Source organism: Vipera ursinii (assembly GCF_947247035.1).
Source record: "Vipera ursinii genome assembly, chromosome: 1".
Lineage (NCBI taxonomy): Eukaryota > Metazoa > Chordata > Lepidosauria > Squamata > Viperidae > Vipera > Vipera ursinii.
Window position 1 is genome coordinate 192,365,889 of NC_139512.1, and position 22,375 is coordinate 192,388,263.

Genomic DNA, 22,375 nt, shown 5'->3' on the forward strand with positions numbered 1-22,375 from the left:
GATTTTGGAGCACTTCATGCCTCCTTCCGCAGACGAGCTTTATGGGGATGCTGACTTCATTTTCCAGCAGGACTTGGCACCTGCTCACACTGCCAAAAGCACCAAAACCTGGTTCAATGACCGTGGGATTACTGTGCTTGATTGGCCAGCAAACTCGCCTGACCTGAACACCATAGAGAATCTATGGTGCATTGCCAAGAGAAAGATGAGAGACATGAGACCGAACAATGCAAAAGAGCTGAAGGCTGCTATTGAAGCATCCTGGTCTTCCATAACACCTCAGTAGTGCCACAGGCTGATAGCTTCTATGCCACGCCGCCTTGAGGTAGTAATTGCTGCAAAAGGGGCCCAAACCAAGTACTGAGTACATATGCATGCTTATACTTTTCAGAGGTCCGATATTGTTCTATGTACACTCCTTGTTTTATTGATTGCATGTAATATTCTAATTTTCTGAGATTGTGGATTTGGGGTTTTCATGAGCTGTACGCCATAATCATCACAATTATGACAAATCATGGCTTAAACTATCTTGCTTTGCATGTAATGAGTCTATCTCATATATTAGTTTCCCCTTTTAAGTTGCATTACTGAAATAAATGAACTTTTGCACGATATTCTACTTTTTCGAGTTTCACCTGTATAGCCTTTCTGTGTGAAAGCTTATGAAGATCTCCAAAATTATAAGCATGCTAAAAATAGCTTCCTTTTGTTGCAGCAACAAAAAGTTTTTTTACAAGTACTCTGTGATATATTCTTAAATCATGCAGTTTCTTCCATTTTATTTTGCGTATGTACACATTCGAGCACAGGTTTATTAAGTCATTATTCATGAATTAATGTAAACTTAAGACAACTGAGACCTATTCGATAAATCATGATTAAAAATTTTATATTATAGCAGGTGTTAGGCAATACATCTCTTCTGTGTTGAACTCCTGAAGACTTCCAATAATTGGTTTCTTACAGATTGTGGTATCGTAGTTCATTAGTTCATTCATTCATTCTCTATAGCTGCCCAGTTCAATCAATAACTGGGCGGCTTACAATTGAAAAACTATAGTACAATTAAAACACTAACAACTTTTAAAAATAATGTCTCTATGGGGCTGCGTCTCATTAACATATAAGGACTAACATTCACATGAATATTTATGTGATATTGCTCATGTTACATCAAAAAAAGTTTCCATCACATTGTATAAACTATTCCAAGGACATATTTGTGTCAAACGTTTAACAGTTAAATTTGAATATATTTGAGATGTTGCCTTTCTATTCAATTCCAGCAGCTTTATTTTACAATTTATTGTTTAAATTGTTTTGTAAAATAAAGCTGCTAGTATATATATCTGAAACGTCTTCTGTGCAAAAGCTATTTAAACATTCACTTGACGTTTTATTGAGCCATTTTGATTTTATTGATAAATTTTTATACATACCCATTCATAAAATGTTTTATGCTTAACCCCACATGCATTTTCAACTTTCTTAGAAAGCACAACACAATATCAGGCAGTGAAGCTGATTTAAATTGATCATTTTCCTTGCAATTAATCATATATTCATATGATAAATCTGTACATATGTGTACATATGCAGAATGAATTATTAAATGATAGTAGTTTATAGTAATTGCTGCCTCTTATCCAGACATTTTTCAATATCATCAAGAACCTGGACAGCTGCTTTAGGGATTCGAGTTCCTGGGCCAAATATATTGGAAACACCAGAGTCATACAGGTAGTCATAATCCTATTCAGGGAGAGAAAAAGACAGATCAACATATATAAATAAGATTTTGCTAATAAAATTCTGTAGAAGATGTACTGCAAGCTGACAGTTTCATGGTGGCCTGCTAAGATGGCAGCAAGTGGGAAACTGTCAATAATACACTATCTATGGGCTAGAACATTAATGCTCTTATTTCAAATTCACTCAGTCTGCATAGCAATAGTGAGTGTGCACTGCTTGAGAAATCTGCAATCTCTAAGCATGTACTAATCTAAAATTAAAAATCCTCAGAAAAGTGCATATTACCTCCTCCACAGGGATGTCCACAGCTATTAAAATAAAAAATGCTCCAAGGAAAAAATTAAAAAAAGGCTTTATATTCAGTACAGTTTTAGATTAGTTTCTTTGTTCATATATATTTAAACATGATCTACCGTATGTGTACACTGTTGACTTAGAAGATTTTGTACTCAAAGATATGTTTTCCCAACTATGTAACTGCAAAGTATTTTTCTAAGTAATTTAATTAATGTGAGAGGTCGTTCTGTAGCTGGATCTATTTTGTACATTTAGTATTTTGAAAATATTTAACATCAGATTCTTAACGTTGATTATTTAACAAGATACAGTAGATGGAAAAAAACACCTTGAATGATGTTAACATATTTTAAGAAATGAAAAAGATAGAAAAATGTAAAAACCACCACAAACCCACCACCCCAGATCTAAAGCTAACAAAAGGAACTGAATAATCTCACAATTAGTCTGTGTCCTGAGATGTGCAATGTATGGTACTCAATACCTGAGGAGGGATGACGCCTCCACACATGACAAGAATATCTGGGCGGCCAAGGCTATTTAGCTGCTTAATGAGTTCAGGAACAAGAGTTTTGTGACCGGCAGCTAGTGTGCTCACGCCTACACAGTGCACATCAGCATCTACAGCCTGCTGGGCCACTTCAAGGGGTGTCTAAGCAAGAAATAGCAAATAAAGAACATGTAAAAATTAACAATTTGTGTATTTTTCATATATAACAACAGAAATAAAACACTGTATGAACTACTGCAGTAAACTGGATCTTTTTTTCTAAATTCCTTTTTAAAATTTATTTCTTTGACATTTTCGAGTTACTTGGGTGGGACAGAAAATAGACTGATTCAATCAGAAAGCAAGCATGGAAACAGTTAAAAGGTTGAATACCTGGAACAGTGGACCTATATCTACATCAAAACCAAGGTCAGCAAATCCTGTAGCAATTACTTTGGCTCCTCTGTCATGACCATCCTGGCCCATTTTAGCAACCAAAAGACGTGGTCTACGACCTTCCCGTTCCAGAAAACTGTTAACTCTAAAAAAAAAAAATAGCAGACAGAGTACTACAGAACCACTAAACATGTTCATTGTTAGTCCAAGAAAAAAAAAAGATGCAAATTGGGGGTGCACTATTGCGAGGACCACATATGCTGCATTGCAAAAGATGAGAACAAGATTTTAAATGATATATTTTTGAATTTTTAATGATTATTTTCTTCCTTGTACACATATTTTCAACATAAGTGTAGGTAGACCTCGACTTACTACCATAATTGAGCCAAATTTCTGTTTTAAGCGAGACAATTGTTAAGTGAATTTAGCCCCATTTTACAAACTTTGTTGTTAAATGAATCACTGCATCATTCAGTTAGTAACATGGCTAAGGTTTCCCATTGACTTTGCTTGTCAGAAGATCGCAAACTTATTGCATTACCCTACTATAACCGTCATAAATGAGTCAGTTGCCAAGGGTTTGAATTTTGATCATGTGACCATGAATATGCCGCAACAGTTGTAAAACTGAAAAACAGTCACAAATCACTTTTTCCAGGGCCATTGTAACTTCAGATGGTCACTCAATGAACTGTTTTAAGTCAAGGACTACCTACAGGTCCCCTCTTAAGAAAAAAGAAAACAGGGTTTGCTATTTCTAGCTCCAACTATGTGTGTATTATATAGTTTGTTGCATTGATTTTATATTGGTTAGGTTTTCATTCTTTGTTTTTTACTAATATTTCCCATCCAAAGTTATTGTTGGGCAGCCTTGTGCATTTTATAAATAGTGCAGAATTGTATCACTATTAAGGCAGCAGTAAAGGGAATAGATTTTTCAACTAATGAATATAAAAATTGTTGAGGGTTTCTGTTCTTTTGGAACAAAGAAATAAATCCAGATTACTCTAGCTGTTAAGGTACCAAGCTTGAAACCTGGATACTGAGTTCTAATCCCACTTTAGACCTGAAAGCTGGCTGGGTGACTTTAGGGCAGTATCTCAGCTCAGTATACTTCACAGGACTGTTGTTGTGGGGAACGTAGGATAAGGAAGGAGTATTAGGTCCTGTTCACTGCCTTGAGTTACTTATGAAAGTAATAAAGGTAGAATATAAATAAATAATAAAGCAAAAGAAAAGGGAAGAAGAAGAGGTAAAGGATTGGGTATAGACATTACGGAAAAGTGCAGAAAGAATAGGATAAAAAATTGAGGGAAACAGATGAAAGGCAGAGGAAGAAAGCTGATAAAGCAAATCTAGTGAATATGTAAGCAGAAAAAAGAAGAAGGCTTTAAGGAAACAAAGGGACACACAGATCATGTTGCACACATCCCGGAAGCCACAGTTATCATTTCCAATGTACAGACATAACTTTGATTTGTGTAAATACTATGAGAATAAAATTACATGTGCATATCAATTTAGTTTTGAAACTGAAAATTAAGAAAACATTTTTTACAAATCATACATATACTTATTTGCTAATTTTTTATTTCAAAATATTGTCAAATCTCATTAGGGAAATGATAGATTAAATGAACTTGAATTATTAAACAAACTAAAAAAAAACAAAAAAACAGGGACGTGGTGGCTCAGCGGGTTAGGACGCTGAGCTTGTCGATCAGAAGATCGGCAGTTTGGTGGGTCGAATCCCGAGTGCTGCGTAACAGAGTGAGCGCCTGTTACTCGTCCCAGCTTCTGCCAACCTAGCAGTTCGAAAGCACGTAAAAATGCAAGTAGAAAAATAGGGACCACTACGGTGGGAAGGTAACAGCATTCCGTGCGCCTTAGGCATCTAGCCGTGCCGGCCACATGACCACAGAGATGTCCTTGGACAAGCGCTGGCTCTTCGGCTTTGAAATGGAGATGAGCACCAGCCCCTAGAGTCGGAAACGACTAGCACGCTTGTGCGGGGGAACCTTTACCTTTACCTTAAAAAAAAACACTAATGTGGAGTCCCTACATAGAAACATTAAAAATCTTTAGATATGGAAAGATAAAAGGCTTTAAAGGTATTAGTGGATCTTAAAATATTTGAAAGAATTACATTTACTAAAGAAATATAACTGGCTTAAAGAATGGAAAACAGAGAAAGCAACCTCCTAATTTAACAATGAAGACAAAAAATATAAGACCTAAGCTAAAATACAGGGCCTGCTCAACATACAACCATAAGTTGTGCCAATCATTAAGTGCGTCACCATGTGACCGTGCTCAATTTTATGACTTCTTGCAGTGGTCATTAAGCAAATTCCATGATTGCTAATTAAATGTGGCTGTTAAGTAAGCCAATTTTAGCCATTTTTTGTTGGAAACGAATTAAACACTATTTTCAAGTAAAAAAAGTCACAAATCATTGTCATGCTGCTAAGCAGCCATATATATGGGCAGGTTGCCAACCACCAACATGCAATCATGAGATCATGGGGGGTGGCCGTTGGTTATAACTGGGTTTTAAGTTCTTTTTAGGATTTGTCTTTTGTTTTCCTAAGCAACCAGTCGTAAGTCGGACTACCTGTAGAGAATTTGAACTCTTGGAAAATAAAGACATACAAACACATAGGAAAAGAGTACACATCTTACCTGCTGATGGCTTGAGTAATCTCGTCACTCTCTCCAAATTCCTGACGATATGCGCCACTCACCATGCGATCGCTGGCTCTGTGCTCACCAAACACCTTTTTCATTGCATCTGTTATTTCGCCAACTGTACATCTGAAGCAAGTGTGCAATCAATACATTAGATTTATTTCTTTTGAAGAGGTATAAACTATCAAAATGTAACACCAACATTAGCAAAAGCTGTGTTCTTGTTCTGTAGCACAGACATGTCAAGCACAAGGCCCGGGGGCCGGATCCGGCCCGCGAAGTGGTTTCATGTGGCCCGCGAAGCCATCCTGGAAACAGTGAGGGAATGGCCCTCACTGCCTTGGCCTTGGCCCAGAGACCCTCAGATCTGTCCCACTCGTGCCCAGGCCCCCATAGGCACCCTTGATGCGAATGATGTAGAGTTGGCCATGCCCACCCAGTAGGCTATATGCACTCTAGCCACGCCCACCCAGTAGGCCACGCCCACCCTGGCCATACCCACCCGTCTCCCTGAGGGCAATTGCAATGCTGAAGCGGCCCTCAATGAAATTGAGTTTGACACCCCTGCTGTAGCAGTAAGCTGTAGGAATAGCATATTTATATTATATGTTCTGCAGTTCAATATTTTAAATTATAATAGCTTACATATGTATGCATAATCTTTTAAGGTAAAGATTTTTGTTCAAAGTGCAGGGTAATATACTGTGCTCCCATCTCCCCCTCCTGAAATAAACAACCCCATGAGGTAGGTTGGGCTGATGGATAATTGCCCTATGGTCACTCAGTGAGCTTTGGATGAGGACTGATTTCTGCTGTTAATCCACACCTTAACTGTTAAACCACACTGGCTCCTAGTTCAGTTGTATGGCATTAAATACCCCTCAGGGAGAACTGTTTTTGAAGTGAAATACAAAAAACAAATATACTGTTTTTAGTGGAATGCATTACAATGGATAGTATGATTCGGATATGTGATTGTATCAATTTTTCAACTCAGTATATAGGCTTTTAACAATTGTTGTGTAGGCTTTCACGTCAACATGGTGGCAGGCACTCAGAATTACAGGTGAATAAATTAAAGCTAGGTTTTAGCACATCCAGCTACCAAATCTAGCCTGGTGCCTTAACCACTAGACCAAATTCTTCTGTCTATGGAAATTCTCAGTCATCCAGGTCATGCTTATTCCAAATGTGTTTTTCCCCCAAAAGGCAACTGGTCTTGGATGAGATGTTTCACTTCTCATCCAAGAAGCTTCTTCAGTTCTATAGTAATCTTTACTGTATATATTTCTGGAAGCAATGGACATGCTGGGTATTCCAAGGTATTTTAGTAATTTTTCTTTATGCTCCTTCATACCACGAAAACCTTGGGTGAGCCTCAAGTGTTGCTTTGCAGATTGAGTGCAGGGAGGCACTGTGCTTGTCAAGTACACAACTCCATTATGAACCAAAAGAGTAGCTCTAAAGTCCATTTAGTTATTTGATAAATGTAATTGAGCCTTGGTGGAGCAGTGGGCTAATGCCTCCTTAAGTAACACCAGCTGCCTGCAATTAGTGCAGGTTCGCATCCCACCAGGCTCAAGGTTGACTCAGCCTTCCATCCTTCCGAGGTAGGTAAAATGAGGACCCAGATTGTTGGGGGCAATTAAGCTGACTTTGTAATAATGCCGCTTGGGGGGGGGGGCGAAAGCCCTAATAAGCAGGCATATACATAGAATGAAGGCTACTGCTAAGCTTGTAAGCCACCCTGAGTCTTCGGAGAAGGGCGGGATAGAAATGGAATTTAAAAAAAAATGTGTGCAATCCTTTCCACCTACCTTGCACGTGCTGCTTCTACTGCCAGGGCCAGCAAGTTACCTTGGCTTGTAGCCGCACATTCAGTTAAAGCAGTGAGACACTTTTGGGCTGCTACTTCATCTCTGCAAGCTTTCACCTTTAAGGAGAAGCATGAAAGAAAAGTAATATTGTACACTATTAATTACAGCACATTCCATCCTGACTTTTCCTCAAATAACTGTTGATGAAAAAAGACATATTGAGCCATCTCAGTTACAAAATGTGTATATCTGAAACTGGGTTTTGAAGCCAAGCAATTTAGTCGCAATCACAGACTTAAGAAAGACTGATAGGTTTGCAAATCAGCTGCTCTTAAACTGCTAAATATTGGTAGTCCTTGAATTACAACCACAATTGTGCTCAAAATTTCCACTGCTGACCAAGATAGTTATTGAGTTTTGCCCCAATTTATCATCTTTTTTGCCACAATTGTTAAGTGAATCATTGCAGCTGTTAACACAGTTGTTAAATGAATTCAGCTGCCCCATTGACTCTGCTTGTCAGAATTTGCAAATTGTGATTACATGACCTCAGGACATTGCAACTATCGTAAGTATGAACCAGTTGCCAGGCAGCTGAATTTTAATCATGTGACCATGGGGATGCTGCAATGGTCATCAGTGTGAAAAATGGTCATAACTCACTTTTTCAGTGCCATTGTAATTTTGAATGGTTACTAAATGAATGGTAGCAAATCAGGTATAAATTCTGAGATTCTTAACCTGCCTCATTTTAGGCCTATTACTATTTCTAAAATCAAAGCCATCCATCTTCAAAATATTAATTTTCTTTGTGTATAATGCATTAAAATCATTTGTAGCATGTCTATTTATCAATTTAAAAAAACAAATCACATGATTTCCCAGCACTTATAATCATTCATTTTAACTTTGTAAAATACTATATGTGAGGTGTATTGTGAATCCTGACCACTACCTATCAACTTTTCACAAAAAATAACAAGCTCCCATGAAATGGGCTGAGATATATATTTCCAAATCTGGGTATAGTAAGCAGGCAATTCCCAGTTTCTATGGTTAATGAAACTAAATTTTTAGAGTTGTTCTGAGTTTTTGCTTTAAACCAAGGGGGTCAAACTACCGGCCCGTAGGCTGGACATGTCATGATGAAACCACGCCCACCCCATTGCCAGCAATGGGGAAAAAGCTCCAATACGTCGTGCAACATCACGAGTTTGACATGTCTGCTTTAAACTAAGCTCTGCTTTTGTATAAAGCTATATTACAGATAGCAATAACATTTAGACATAGTTCTCTCTAAGTGATTTAGACACAGTTCTCTCTAAGTGGTTTACAGAATCAGCATATTGCCCCTAACAATCAGGCTCCTCATTTCATTGACCTTAGAAGGATGGAAGGCTGAGTCAAACTTGAGCCGGTGAGGATCAAACTGCCAACAGCCGGCAGTCAACAGAATTAGCCTGCAATACTGCATTCTAACCACTATCACCACAGCTCTTTGATGGCTAAAAGTTAAGGTTTATTTCATGAATTATGCAGCCATATTCTTCAAAGCGAATTTCTATGAAAAAATGGAGTGTTATTGGTTTGTTCTCCTGCCTTCAGAATAAGTTCAAACATCCAAAACATAGTTCAGTCCTTGCACAATAATTTATTAAGCTATTTAAGCAATTCCCTATACTAGTTCTTGAAGATCAGTTTTAGTTGCCTGTTAGGGTCAAGGTAAATAAAATGGGGAAAAAACCCCAAAGCAGATAAAATGTCTCAAATGTTTATAACTTTGAGGTCAGATTTAAATGGTCCAAAATAAGCCAGTCTCCCACAATTATTCATTAGTTCATCTGCTAAAGCGTTATAGGATATTTACAAACATTTCCGATATTTATAAAATTGATTTTAAAACTAGAAAATGTAGTGCTTTAAGATGTTCATAGCGAAGCCTTTAGCAAAACAAGGAACAAACATCACTACTGAAAAGCTGCTTATTTCAAGTTGTATGTGTGATTATTATACATGAAATAACATGAAATATGTATAAACAACACTCTTGGGATTATGGTGAAGGGAAAACGTTTTTTGCATGTATTTACTATAAACCTGCACTGTAGAGTTTCAAATTCCAAACATTTACAGTCTTTCTAGGATTTGAACATTTGGAAACTTCTGTAGAAAAGACCAGAGCTGTAATAGCTGGGGCTAAGAGATTGCACTAGAAATCTCCCACACAAAGCTCAGCCACGAATTTGGAAGAGATTAAGATAGTTCATATAAAGCACTCTTTAAAAGGACTATGAAGCATTCTTTTTAAAAAAACCTCATCTGTTGCTGAGTAATTTGACCATAACCCTATTCCTAAGCACTGCTCAGTTCTTGTTATGAAAAATAAAACATCCTTTTTTCTTCTCTTCTTAAAAAATCTGCACAGCATTTACCTTTATCAGCTTCTCAATCTGTTTGTTACGGACTGATGTATTATCAATTGCCAAAACTTCAACAGACTCTTCTTTTTCTAACTGGTACTTGTTTACTCCAACAATGACTTCTGATCCTGTTAGTTTCGAAATATTTTTTTAAAAAAATATTTTTTGTTATCCTGTATCTGAAGTCAGCTGAAATCAACTCACAAAGTGAAATCAGTTCAAATTGTACATATTCCATACAAAATAGCTTTTACACACAGACACACATAGAGAAGCTGAGATATTCCAATGTACCGTACGTCCCTTCATAACACGCTTTCAGACATCTATGCTTGAAGTGTAAAACATGCAACATTTTACGATAATTGAACGTTGAATTACAATAATTAATTAGAAATAGGGCCCTGATCTGTCACTAATCAGTTCATGTTTTCTCTAATAGCAGCACCTGAGAATATTTTTTGCAGCGAAAGCAAACCTTATTCGTGACTCTTTGCTTTGCTCCATTAATCTTTCAGTGCATATTTTGATTTGTTAAACTAAAACTATATTGTGTATGCAGTTGAGACAATTCTATTGCAATTTTATAAATTTTCTTTTTGAAATTACAAATCTTAAAGAATAATTTAATTATCACCAAGAAATAATAGAGACCATTAAATCTCTAAGCACGAGCTCCCATATAAGATGCATAATTAGTTTTCTGCACTAATCTACTAAAATGATGCCTTTTAAATAAGTTTTTTTCTGGCTGTTCTCACTGAAGCCTATAAAAATGTGATTTTGAAGGCTGGAAAAGATTTGATTCATTGTACAAGTTAATATCTAGTTTCCTAGTTAAAAGCTGATGCAAAAGTATTGACTATATCCCTAGCACATAAACTGCAGATGATATTACCTTTGATCAACAATCTTGCACAATCTGGTTTTATAAAAAAATGCCTATTATATTGAATAGACATTTAGAGAAAATACGCAGAAAATGTCTCTGATATGGTAAAGTACAGAGTTCCTGTTTTTTATAACCTAGATCAGGGGAGTCAAACTGCCGGCCCGCGGGCTGGACGCGTCGCAACGAAACCGCGCCTACCCCATTGCCGGCAATGGGGAAAAAGCTCCGATACGTCGTGCGACGTCATGTGACGTCGCAAGTTTGACACGTCTGACCTAGATCAATAGTACTCCTTTTTTTCTCCAATACTGTATGTATACAATATTATAAATTGAATTATCTTATCATTTCTTTATGTACTAAAGCAACATTATTTTGCACTTTCTTTATATAAAATAAACTTTACAAATTATATCTTAAAGATGAAAGTAATAGAATCTTTTTTAAAAATATACAAACATTTATGTGGTTATTATGTGTCTATGGAAATAATTGTGGATTCAGAATTCTCACAGTTTACGTACTGATGGGAGAATCTCTATGTTGCATTTCAGTTGGCTTTGCTAGGACTGGGTGGGCAGATTTTGCCACATATACACTTAGCTTTCTAAAATTGTTCTGTAAAGCTGAAATTTTGCAATGGTTTATTAAGAAGTCTGAAATTTCTTAAATCAAAATGAATGTCAGATATAATATCATGAATTACTCAATAATTTAATAATAATAAATGCAATTCATGAATTTGTTACTTTTTTGGTTTGGATTTCAGGGTTCATTTTCAAGAGCAACTAGCTTTACTCTGAAATTGAATTATAAGTTTATAATAAAAAAAATGAGTGTGAAGAAGTTTAACAATTACAGATATCTTCAATTTATTACCGTTTACTTAGTGTCTGTTCAGAGCTACAACAGCACGGAAAAAAGTGACTTACGATTGTTTTTTACACTTATGTCTTAATAAACTGCTGAGCATAAAAGGATCCAAATAATTATTTAAGTGAACTTAAAGCTTTGGTCTGTCCAAGAGATTTGAGGATAGAGGTGGGAGACAGCAGTCTTTTTATTATTCTGTTTTAAAAGACTGCTTGACGAGCATAAATCGTCTCCTTGGTCATGCAAAACTACCGTAGTTTCCGGCGTATAAGACGACTTTTTAACCCATGAAAATCTTCTCAAAAGTCAGGGGTCGTCTTATACGCCGGGTGCTGAAACTTTAGGGGCAGGGCTGGCTGGAAAACCTGGAGCGGATCTTCCATTTAGTCTGCGCAGGGAAAGCGGGACCAATTGGAGTAGAAGCTGCAGTCTGATTTTTTACAGGCTGGGGTCTGGGCGTCTTTCCTTCTAAAGTTGAAGAGCAGCTGTAGGCAGGTGGGGAATGCAAGAGCAACTTGAAAGGCACGTGGGGAATGCTAGCCAGAGCAGCTGCTTAGCTCTAAGGACACATTTGACTCAGGAACTGGGCGGGCTGGCTGGAAAACCTGGAGCGGATCTCCCATTTGGTCTTTTTTTTTAAAATCCCATTTATATCCCGCCCTTCTCCGAAGACTCAGGGCGGTTTACAATTTAAAGCACAAATCAATGTGCTTAGCAATAGCCTTTATTCTATGTATATGCCAGCTTATTAGAGCTTTCACCCCCCCCCCCCCACAAGCAGCATTATTACAAAGTCAGCTTATTGCTCCCAACAATCTGAGTCCTCATTTTACCTACCTCGGAAGGATGGAAGGCTGACTCAACCTTGAGCCTGGTGTGATAAGAACCTGCACTAATTGCAGGCAGCTGGTGTTACTTAAGGCTCTGCGCAGGGAAAGCTTTAGAGTGAATTAGGAAAAGTGAAAAAGTGAATTAGGAAAATAGGAAACGGTTACTGGAATTGGGTATGTGTAGTTTAACGAAGAGAAGGGTGAGGGGTGACACGATAGCAGTGATCCAATATCTCAGGGGCTGCCACAAAGAAGAGGGAGCCAAGCTATTCTCCAAAGCACCTGAAACCAGGACAAGAAGCAATGGATGGAAACTAGTCAAGGAGAGAAGAAACTTAGAACTAAGGAGAAACTTCCTGACAGTTAGAACAATTAACCAGTGGAACAACCTGCCTCCAGAAGTGGTGAATGCTCCAACACTGGAAGTTTTTAAGAAGAGACTGGACAGCCATTTGTCTGAAATGGTATAGGGTTTCCTGCCTTAGCAGGGGGTTGGACTAGATGACCTCCAAGGTCCCTTCCAACTTCTTCTTCTTCTTCTTCTTCTTCTTCTTCTTCTTCTTCTTATTATTATTATTATTATTATTATTATTATTATTATTATTATTATTATTATTAAAGTTTAATCCACTTGCACTGTTTTATGTTTACATGTTTGATGACAAACAGCCTTATGTTTATAAGTGACAGTTTTCCTACTAAGTACCTGCATGTCATAAGCATTTGAATTAAAATTACCATATTAAAATCAAATCTGATGTTTTTTAATTTTTATTTGGTGTGCGTTGGAAGAGGGGTAGTCTTATACGGCGAGTATAGCCCAAACACTATAATTTAACCGGAAATGTAGGGGGCAGTCTTATACGCCCAGTCATCTTATACGCCGGAAAATACGGTAACAGCAGTCTTCATGCAAAACCAAGGCAATGTTCCAATGCTCTTCTTTTGGCAATGTGGCTGAAAAGCTTCAACTTCTTTATTCTTTTAAACTTATTCTGGAACAGAATTTAAAAACTTACAGAAAATTGGAATCAAATTCTTATTATTCATGTGCAACTTGTTATTCGTATCTCAGCTTCAGTGAGGTAAGAGAAGACTTTTTAAATGCTTACAAGTTTGAAGAATAAATAATTCTGGTTTTCTTACCAGAATCAATCCTGGCTTGTCTTCGAGCAGCACATTCTTCAATGTGAAGTTTTGGTATTCCTTCAGCTACAGCTCTGGCCATTCCACCCATCTCCTCAATCTCATTGATGAGCTAACAAAGAAAAGTTGTTAATGATTATAAGTGTGCTTGTTGCCTAATATAATATTTAATATTTAGGCTCTCTACTACAGAAAAATTAGTTACCCAAAAGTAATAAATAAGAACCCTCTTTACAAACAAGTAGATAATATAAGAAAATACATTTCCTAATTTTTAAAATGATTGATGTCCCATGATAGTTTAAAATTAGCTCAAATTCAAAATGAAAGAACTTAAAAAGTTATTCTACAAATGGTACACACCTAACCTATTTTCAATACCCTTACCACCTTATGATTGTTTTCCTTAGACCTAAGCTGCAAACTCCTAAATTCAACATATTTAGTATTCCTTATTATAAAGTTTATATTCTTAACTTAGACTTAACTGGTTTTTCTCTTAATCCACAAACCTGTCTTCTATTTGGCCTAAAGCTTGGGAGAACATGAGTTATAGTAGCACTTTAGGCATGAAGCCAGTTGGAGTAACTTGGCCCAGTTGCACTCCTTTTTGGTCCTAGGAAGAAAATGGCAAACTACTTCTGAAAATGTTGCTAAGAAAACTACGTGGATTTATACATAGCTATCTGCTGACTCATCACTGAAAAAGTAATGCTAGCTGATCACTTTGGGTTTTTGTTTTGTTTTGTTGGGTAAATAGGAATCTACATAGCTTTTAAAGAGGCAATAAATCAATATTGATAATACAAGCGACCTAGTATTTTTTTCTGAGCTCATATAAAAGATTACCAGCACCTTTAAAGCGGCTTCATAAACATCATTGGTAAGAGATTCCATTAGAAATGAACCACCCCACGGATCAGCAACTTTCGGTATGCCAGATTCTTCTTGTATTATTATCTGTGTATTCCTTGCAATTCGTGCACTTTTCACAGTTGGCAGTCCTAAAGCTTCATCAAATGAATTTGTATGCAAGGACTGGGTACCACCAAACACAGCTGCCATTGCTTCAACTGTGGTGCGGATAATGTTATTGTAAGGATCCTAACATAAAAATCATAGCATTACTTTATAAAAAAATGAAACTGGTGGAGAGGAATGCATGTTATCTTTTAAACATAGCAATGTACTAAGTAATATTATCGAATTAGACTTTGATATCAGTTATGCCCTGGAAACGATTGAAAAATATACCAATAAAAATAATATTACTTCCCCCCCTCTCTGTGTGTGTATTCCAAACTAAATGTTCTATTGCCACTTGGCTGGCTTAAAACATATCTACTAAATCTGTACATAATTTTCAAGAGAAGCAATTCAAAAAGTATATTAGCATAAAGAAAGCATTCCTTCTTGGAGTATTAAAGATATCACATTCTCTGGAAAATTCAAGCAGAAGCTTCAAAACTCTCTGGTTGTCTGTGAATCTCTACATATTCAGGCAATACTAATGCTAAGATCGGCAGAGAAGCAACTGACAGCCTTCAAATCAATGATCATTACTGGTGTCAAAGACTGTAGCTACTTTAAGATTTTAAGGATAGATGCTTCTCTCACTAATGCAAAACACTTTTGTATAATCTGAACAGTTCTAACACTACTGAGTGCCTAAATTCTCTTTCTTAATTTATAACATTTTAATCAAATAAAAATATGTATTATGATGTAACACACCCACAAACACAGAATAAATAGGCTACAGGGAAATCCAGGCAAAGCTTTAATGATGGATGAAAAAAATAAAATGCTTGTGGAGAGTAATGCCTTAACTTTTTTTTTCCAGCCATTAAGCTGCAAATTCCAGAAACCAAACTTCCCCATCTCTTCTTGTCCTTAGCTTCCCCAAAATTCAGCATTGGTGGTTTGGGGGTATGAAATGAATGTATTTCTACTTAAGTTCTAAAGAAAAGCACCTTCGGAAAAGCAGTATGTTTATAATATAATATAATGTAATGTAATGTAATGTAATGTAATGTAATATAATATAATATAATAAATATAATATAATATAATATTATAATATAATAAATATAATGTAATGTAATGTAATATAATAAATATAATATAATATAATATAATATAATATAATATAATACAATATAATATAATATAATAATATTAATATAATAATAATAACATAATATAATAATATAATATAATATAATGTAATATAATATAAATATAATATAATAATTATAATATAATTATAATATAATATACTCTATTTACTTCTTTAAAATTGGCATGTACTCATAACTGATATTCTGACTTGTACCTGCTCAGTTAGTGACCATCCTGAAGTCTGACAATGAGCTCGAAGGAGAAGTGATTTGGTGTCCTTGGGCTGAAACATTTTTTCTATTAAGTGAGCCCAAAGCCGTCTCCCAGCTCTTAATTTAGCTATTTCCATATAGAAGTTCATACCAATTCCCCAGAAGAAAGAAAGCCTGCAATAAAATAACTTAGGATCATATCTAAAATGATAATATAAAACCTGTATTTTAAATAAACAACATAGTTCAATTTAAAATTTTAAAAAGAATCTTCCATTTCTTTAAGCTAGTAAAATCACAGGCAATTTACTAAAAGGTCACTGAATCATGACCTATAAACCAGGCTTTTTCTACATAAGAACAAGAAATACTATATATTCAGAGAGATGAAAATTATACATAGTCCATAGTGAAAGCAGAGATTTCATTAATGTCTTAATTTAAACTAGTAGTATAATATTCCAAACTCTCTCACCTACAAATGTCATTAAGCCATGAACAAATATATACCTTCTTTTAAAGTTAATAATTATATCTTATTGGGCTATTCATGCACTGAGAATCCTGATAGGAAGTATTTTAGTGAGATGCCAAATTTTTTTAAAATATCAACCTACAGCAGATGTCAAACTGGCGGCCACGTGCAGGCCATGTCCACCCTGGCTCCGCAAAGGCAAAAACGTTGCGATACATCACGATATGTCACGTGACGCAATCAAGTTTGACACCTGTGACCTACAGCATTCTTAATAGAATAGAAAATAGTACCTTCTAATGTGGTTGTTTTATTTTATTTTAATCCAGATAACCAATGAGAAAAAAAACGTACCTTCTTTATCTCCCCCCACTACTCAACCAAAACTACATAAACAGACCAGATTTGAAACAAGGTTCTTTTATACTCATAGAAAGATGGATTGAAAAGGGTGATATGTTTCCACACAGATAAAATGGCTTCAAAGTCACAAAGTATAGGCCAAAATCTGTTCCCTCACTAGAATTTCAAATGTCCGAAGTACCTAGTGTTCCTCTATTTACTAACCTAGTAACCAAGCATACCTCCAAACTAGATGAATAAATATTCTGTTACATCATTCTCTTGTTCTAAATGGGCACAAATCAAGATGATAACTAGAATTAAATTGAATGCAACTTTTAGAACTTTTATCTCTACCTTCAGGACTGTATTAATACTAAAAAAGAATGATTCAAAAACACTTTTGATCACTTACCTAATTTATCTGAAAGGCAAGAAAATCACACAACTATAAGAACAATCCATTATAAAACTATGGAATGAAACAGCTCAATCCACAATATATACCTTGATCCTGAGGATAGAGAAGAAGCCACCACCACCACCCTGCCCCCCAATCTGAATTCATGTAAAGTAAGGTAAAGGTTGCCCCGCACATGCGTGCTAGTCGTTTTCGACTCTAGGGGCCGGTGCTCATCTCCGTTTCAAAGCCGAAGAGCCAGCGCTTGTCCGAGGATGTCTCCGTGGTCATGTGGCCGGCATGACTAGACGCCAAAGGCGCACGGAACGCTGTTACCTTCCCACCATAGTGGTCCCTATTTTTCTACTTGCATTTTTACGTGCTTTTTAACTGCTAGGTTGGCAGAAGCTGGGACGAGTAACAGGCGCTCACTGTTACGCGGCACTCGGGATTCAACCCGCCAAACTGCCGACCTTCTGATCGACAATGTTAGCCTCCTAACCCACTGAGCCACCGCATCCCTTTGAATTCATGTACCTTGGTGCAAATTCATCAATGGTGAGACCAGCTTTAAGTCCAGTTCTGCAGTACTCCAAGCCATCAGCTATTGTATATGCTAACTCCAAAATGGCATCAGCTCCAGCCTCTTGCATATGGTATCCACTGATAGAAATAGAATTAAATTTTGGCATGTGCTGTAAGAAAATATGTACAAATTTGTTCTGTAACAAACACTAATCCTTATACACATAACCATGTGGCAACTAAAGCAAATAAAACTAAACAATACCTTTGATGTGTATTGGAAGATGTCAGCAATTATTCGCATTGATGGTTCTGGTGGGAAAATGTATGTATTTCGAACCATGAATTCCTTCAGTATATCATTTTGTATTGTCCCTGTCAGCTTGGATTGAGGTACTCCTTGTTCTTCTCCAGTAACAATGAACGTAGCTAAGATAGGAATTACCGCCCCATTCATTGTCATTGAAACAGACATTTTCTCCAAGGGAATTCCATCAAAAAGAATCTTAGTATCTTCTACTGTGTCAATGGCAACTCCAGCCATTCCAACATCACCCCGAACTCGAGGATTATCTGAGTCATAACCACGATGAGTTGCTAAATCAAATGCGACGGATAAACCCTGCTGACCAGCTTGAAAATGAAATTAATAATTTAGTAAAAATATAAAATGACGTATACAGTTGTATCTTCATCTTTGTTGGATGGAATTTGACTGAACAGGGGGTATTAGTTGTTCAAAACGATACAAAGGAATCATCTTAAAACTTAGGGAAGAATTCAGTGTTGCACAAGCAAGGGTCCAATTGCACAAGGCTTTGTTTCACCTTGCAGCCCCTCAATTTTCATCAAAGGATCCCCAATTGTCCAGTACACATTCTGAGTTAGCACAGAGGGCTATTTGTTGTAGCAGAACTACTCTTCCTGTTTCTATTTTTGTAAGCAATTTTATTAATGAAAGTAATCTATCTTAAAAATTTAAACAGATTTCATATTATGTATTTACAGGACTGCAGTTGAGCAATTTATTGTTGAGCAGAGAAAATATTCAATACTTCTCAGTCTTTCTAATGAAATAAACTGCATCTCTTCTGAGCAAGTACTTACAAAAACAAATGTAAACTGAATGCTATATATGATCATCCTGACAGGGTGCTATTAATACCTAAGCAACTTATTTCTGATATTAATTACATATAAATATATGTAAACAAATTAAGTAAACATAATTACAACTGAAAGCCAATGTGATTTAGTGGTTAAGGGCATCTGGCTAGCAATTGGGAGACCGTGAGTTATAGTCCTGCTTAGACATGAAGAGAGCTAGGTGACTTTGGGCCAGCCAGTTTCAGCTCTAGAAAAAAGGTACAGAAACTTTTAAAAACATGGCCACAAAAACTGCAGGGATTCATCTAGAACAGACATGTCAAACTTGCGACGTCAAGTGACGTCACGAGACGTATCAGGACTGTTTTGCCATTGCCGACAATGGGGTGGGCGTGGCTTCTGGATGATGCGTCCAGCCTGCGGGCCGGCAGTTTGACACTCCTGATTTAGAAGTTAAGACTGACTTACATGTACAAAAATATCTGATTACAATCAGAGCATTGTCCCTAATGCCCAATCCCTAAGGAACACATCTCACCCTTGATGTTATCTTTGTAAAACTTGTTGCTTTCCTCCACAGTACTGAAGCCAGCATATTGGCGGATGGTCCAAGGCCTGTATGTATACATGGTAGGATAAGGACCTCTAGTGAAGGGCTTTACTCCAGGTAATTCTTCAGGAAAACCTGCTGTATCACGTGTAGAATACAGTGGTTTGATGATAATTCCCTCTGGAGTGTGCCATATCAACTCTTCAGGGCTTTTGCCCTTTAGCTGCTTTTTAGCCATAGCAGCCCATTCAGGGTGGAGTACATGCTGATGCAGCAAACGCCAATTTGATTGGAGGGGAGGGAGACTTGTTTCTTTCCTGCAACATAAGGGCCAATGATGCAGAAGTCCATTCTTGACCCGTAACATTTTCTACTGAAATAGTTGTGAAGATGCGCCTGTGTTCCAAGAACTGGATAAAATTAATGACACAATTAGTTAGTTTTAAGAAGCCCAAAAAAGTAGCTCTTCCTTTTATATACTCCCATGTAAAACTTAGATGCATCCATTTTGTTTAATGGGAAGAAAAACAAGTTGTGATTTACAGACTTCTGAAATTCTAATTTCAAAACAACTTTCAAATTTCTTTTTCCACACTGTCTTTTTTCTCATGTTGACAACTCAGAACCTAAATGCAATTCAGTTGTAGCATGCCTCCAAATAATCTTAACAGATTGTGAGCATAAAAGGGCCAGGAAGAACCAGGAACATAGCAAGCATTCAGAGCTATCAAGCAAGCTACTTGATATCTCCGCCTATCAGAATATGGAAGGAACAAAGAAAGAAAAAAGTATCTGGTTTCATTTAAAACTGTTCACCTTAACAGGTGACCTCAGTACAAAACGCCACAGGGAAGAATTGTCTTAGGCTTCCTGTGGTGAGAGAAATATACAGTAAGTTAGTAATAAAACAGTAAAATAATAAACTCATGATGACTTTAACAAAAGGCATCAAACTTTTGAACAAACATCAAAAAAGTAGAATGTGTCAATTTTGAGTATAAATGGTACCTCATATTTTATAAGGTAAATGAGGAGTTTTGGCGCTTAAGAGACTTGCATTCATACTCTCCCAGTCCCCGACAGGGCAAATGTATAGGTCTGCATCATTTGATTGTCTAATATTATTTCCAAAACATACATACATACATACATACGTGTGTGTGTGTATATCTGTGTGTGTGTCTGTATATACACACACACACACATATTACACTGTTTTTTTTTGTAAAAAAAAAAGTGCTGGAACTCACACACGTCATACAACCTGCCTTGCCTACCCTACAAGGTTCCATCCAAAAAAGGTGGCAGAACACCGTTCTGGGCATTCTATAACAAAAAAAGCCATACATATACATATACATATACATATATATGCCCAAAGACACTTCCTTGCAAAAGAGGAAGATGGGCAAGAGTGGTGGTAGCTCCGAGATAGGAGAATAGACTCCTACGTCAAAGTGAACTAACACCAACCAAATCACAAGCTGTGTTCAGACGGCACACTGACCCATAGAAACTTATCTATAATTTCTAGAATTAACCTACTCTTCTCGGGAACCGCGATACAATAAACAAAGCACCGTACAAGCTGGGTTTACGCAGTCCGCAAAAGTCGAATTGGCCTAACTGGTTTGAGACTCCGTGTGTTAGCTTAAAAAACAACAACAACCCGGCTAAGCTACGTCAATCAGCACTTGTAGCTTCCCAAACAATACCCACTAACTAAACGACGCCACCACCTTACAAGAGGAGGAAGATCGACTTCTCTGCGCAGGCGCTGTTGCGTTGAAAACACGCAAGCGCAATTGCCCTTCCTTAACGCCTGCGCACGACGTCTGGGAGGGGGCGAAAACTCAAGAGAGCCCGCGATTTTTGAATTCGCGCGAGCGGTCAATCTTGGAGAGGGAGCGATCGTATGAATAAAAACGGTGAGTTCCGAAATACGTAGGTAGCCTGTATTATAACAACCGGCATTTCAGTAGGGAGTTCTGGAGGAAGAAGAGTCCACGGGGGTTTCTTCTGTAGGATGAATTGCAATATACGGTACTCCCTTTAGCATTTTCACACGTTCACGAGAAGAGAGTCGTGTGATGTCTGAAAAGCTAACGGGTTTATGTGGGGATTGAAATCTCGGTCCTAAGGGACCGTATTCACAGGACATGTTAAGCCAAAGTGCTTTGCCATGTTTGGCTGAATAAAGCAAAAGGGTTTCTAATATTTTATTTTATTATGAAATGTATATACCTCCCATCTCGCCAAGAGCCGACTCCAGGCGACTTGCAATAATTAAAAGCCAACAGAATAAAACATTAAAATAACAAATATTAGCATTAAAATTAATCTCATAATTGACAAACATAATGAGGAAGAGAGCAAGGCACGCACTGGATAGTAGTAGAATCTTCTTTTAGTCCATTAGCCACCTCCAGCAATCCCATCGTGGCCTGGGCCAATTGGCAGAGCCAGATTTTCAAGCCCTTTCAGAATGTTGTCAAAGATAACCCATGGTTAACAAGGCTACACAAGACTCTAGGGTCTTTGCTTTATAGAGCTGACTATGTTTCTGGACCCCCTAAATGGCTCTGAGTGATGGAGGATCCTATTCCTGATGACACCATTAATATCATTGGAAGTAGTGAGGACAAAGGGCAATGAAATGCCAAACATACAATCTAGGGCAGGGGTCCCCATCCCCTATCCATGGACTGGCACCAGGCCGCCGCAAGCCTTGCAAACAAGCAAAGCCCCATGTGCAGGATGCAGGCAAAAGCATGCCCCTTCTGGTCCGCGGAAAAACCTTTCTCTGTGAAACTGGTCCCTGGTGTCCAAAAGATTGGGGACCTGGCCTAGGGTAATCAGGGGCATTTGGGCAGCAAAGATTCACATTACGTACTATGCTATATTATGCATTATAATATACATTATATGTTACATTACATATCCTTTCCTTGCTTATTAATGTCCCTGTAATGTATTGATAAGGTTTTCAAGTCTTGCCAGCTTGGTCTCATTGGTCATCAAATGTAGTTAATTAAG

At 37.2% G+C, this 22,375-nt stretch overlaps 1 protein-coding gene and 1 long non-coding RNA gene across 5 annotated transcripts in view; one reads left to right on the top strand and one right to left on the bottom strand.

Annotated features, from left to right (window-relative positions):
* LOC310632646 overlaps positions 1-22,375 on the top strand; it is a 1,302,393-nt gene that overhangs the window by 200,708 nt on the left and 1,079,310 nt on the right. The gene's annotated exons all lie outside the window — the stretch shown is intronic.
* Positions 1,398-21,101, bottom strand: MMUT (methylmalonyl-CoA mutase). 4 transcript variants are annotated; one of them, XM_083349947.1, is made up of 14 exons: positions 20,885-21,071; positions 20,156-20,209; positions 19,328-19,749; positions 17,948-18,315; positions 17,695-17,852; positions 15,943-16,114; positions 14,463-14,711; positions 13,608-13,719; positions 9,879-9,994; positions 7,447-7,562; positions 5,624-5,755; positions 2,936-3,083; positions 2,537-2,704; positions 1,398-1,755 (listed from the first exon to the last, which is right to left on the bottom strand). In XM_083349947.1, exons 3-14 carry the CDS (start codon positions 19,704-19,706, stop codon positions 1,627-1,629), a joined length of 2,247 nt encoding a protein of 748 aa, XP_083206073.1. In that variant the 5' UTR covers positions 19,707-19,749; positions 20,156-20,209; positions 20,885-21,071; the 3' UTR covers positions 1,398-1,626. The 4 variants fall into 4 exon arrangements, with proteins under 4 accessions (XP_083206073.1, XP_083206075.1, XP_083206072.1 ...); XM_083349949.1 differs by lacking the exons at positions 20,156-20,209; positions 20,885-21,071 and adding an exon at positions 21,084-21,101; XM_083349946.1 differs by lacking the exon at positions 20,156-20,209 and having other exon boundaries at positions 20,885-21,091.

Coding starts and splice junctions, on each gene's coding strand:
- MMUT (XM_083349949.1), bottom strand. CDS start 19,706: ATGTTACGGGTCAAGAATGGACTTCTGCATCATTGGCCCTTATGTTGC. Junction 18,316..19,327: donor TTACAAAGATAACATCAAGG/GTGAGATGTGTT, acceptor TTCATTTTCAAG/CTGGTCAGCAGGGTTTATCC. Junction 13,720..14,462: donor TTTATGAAGCCGCTTTAAAG/GTGCTGGTAATC, acceptor TTTCTTTGTTAG/CTCATCAATGAGATTGAGGA.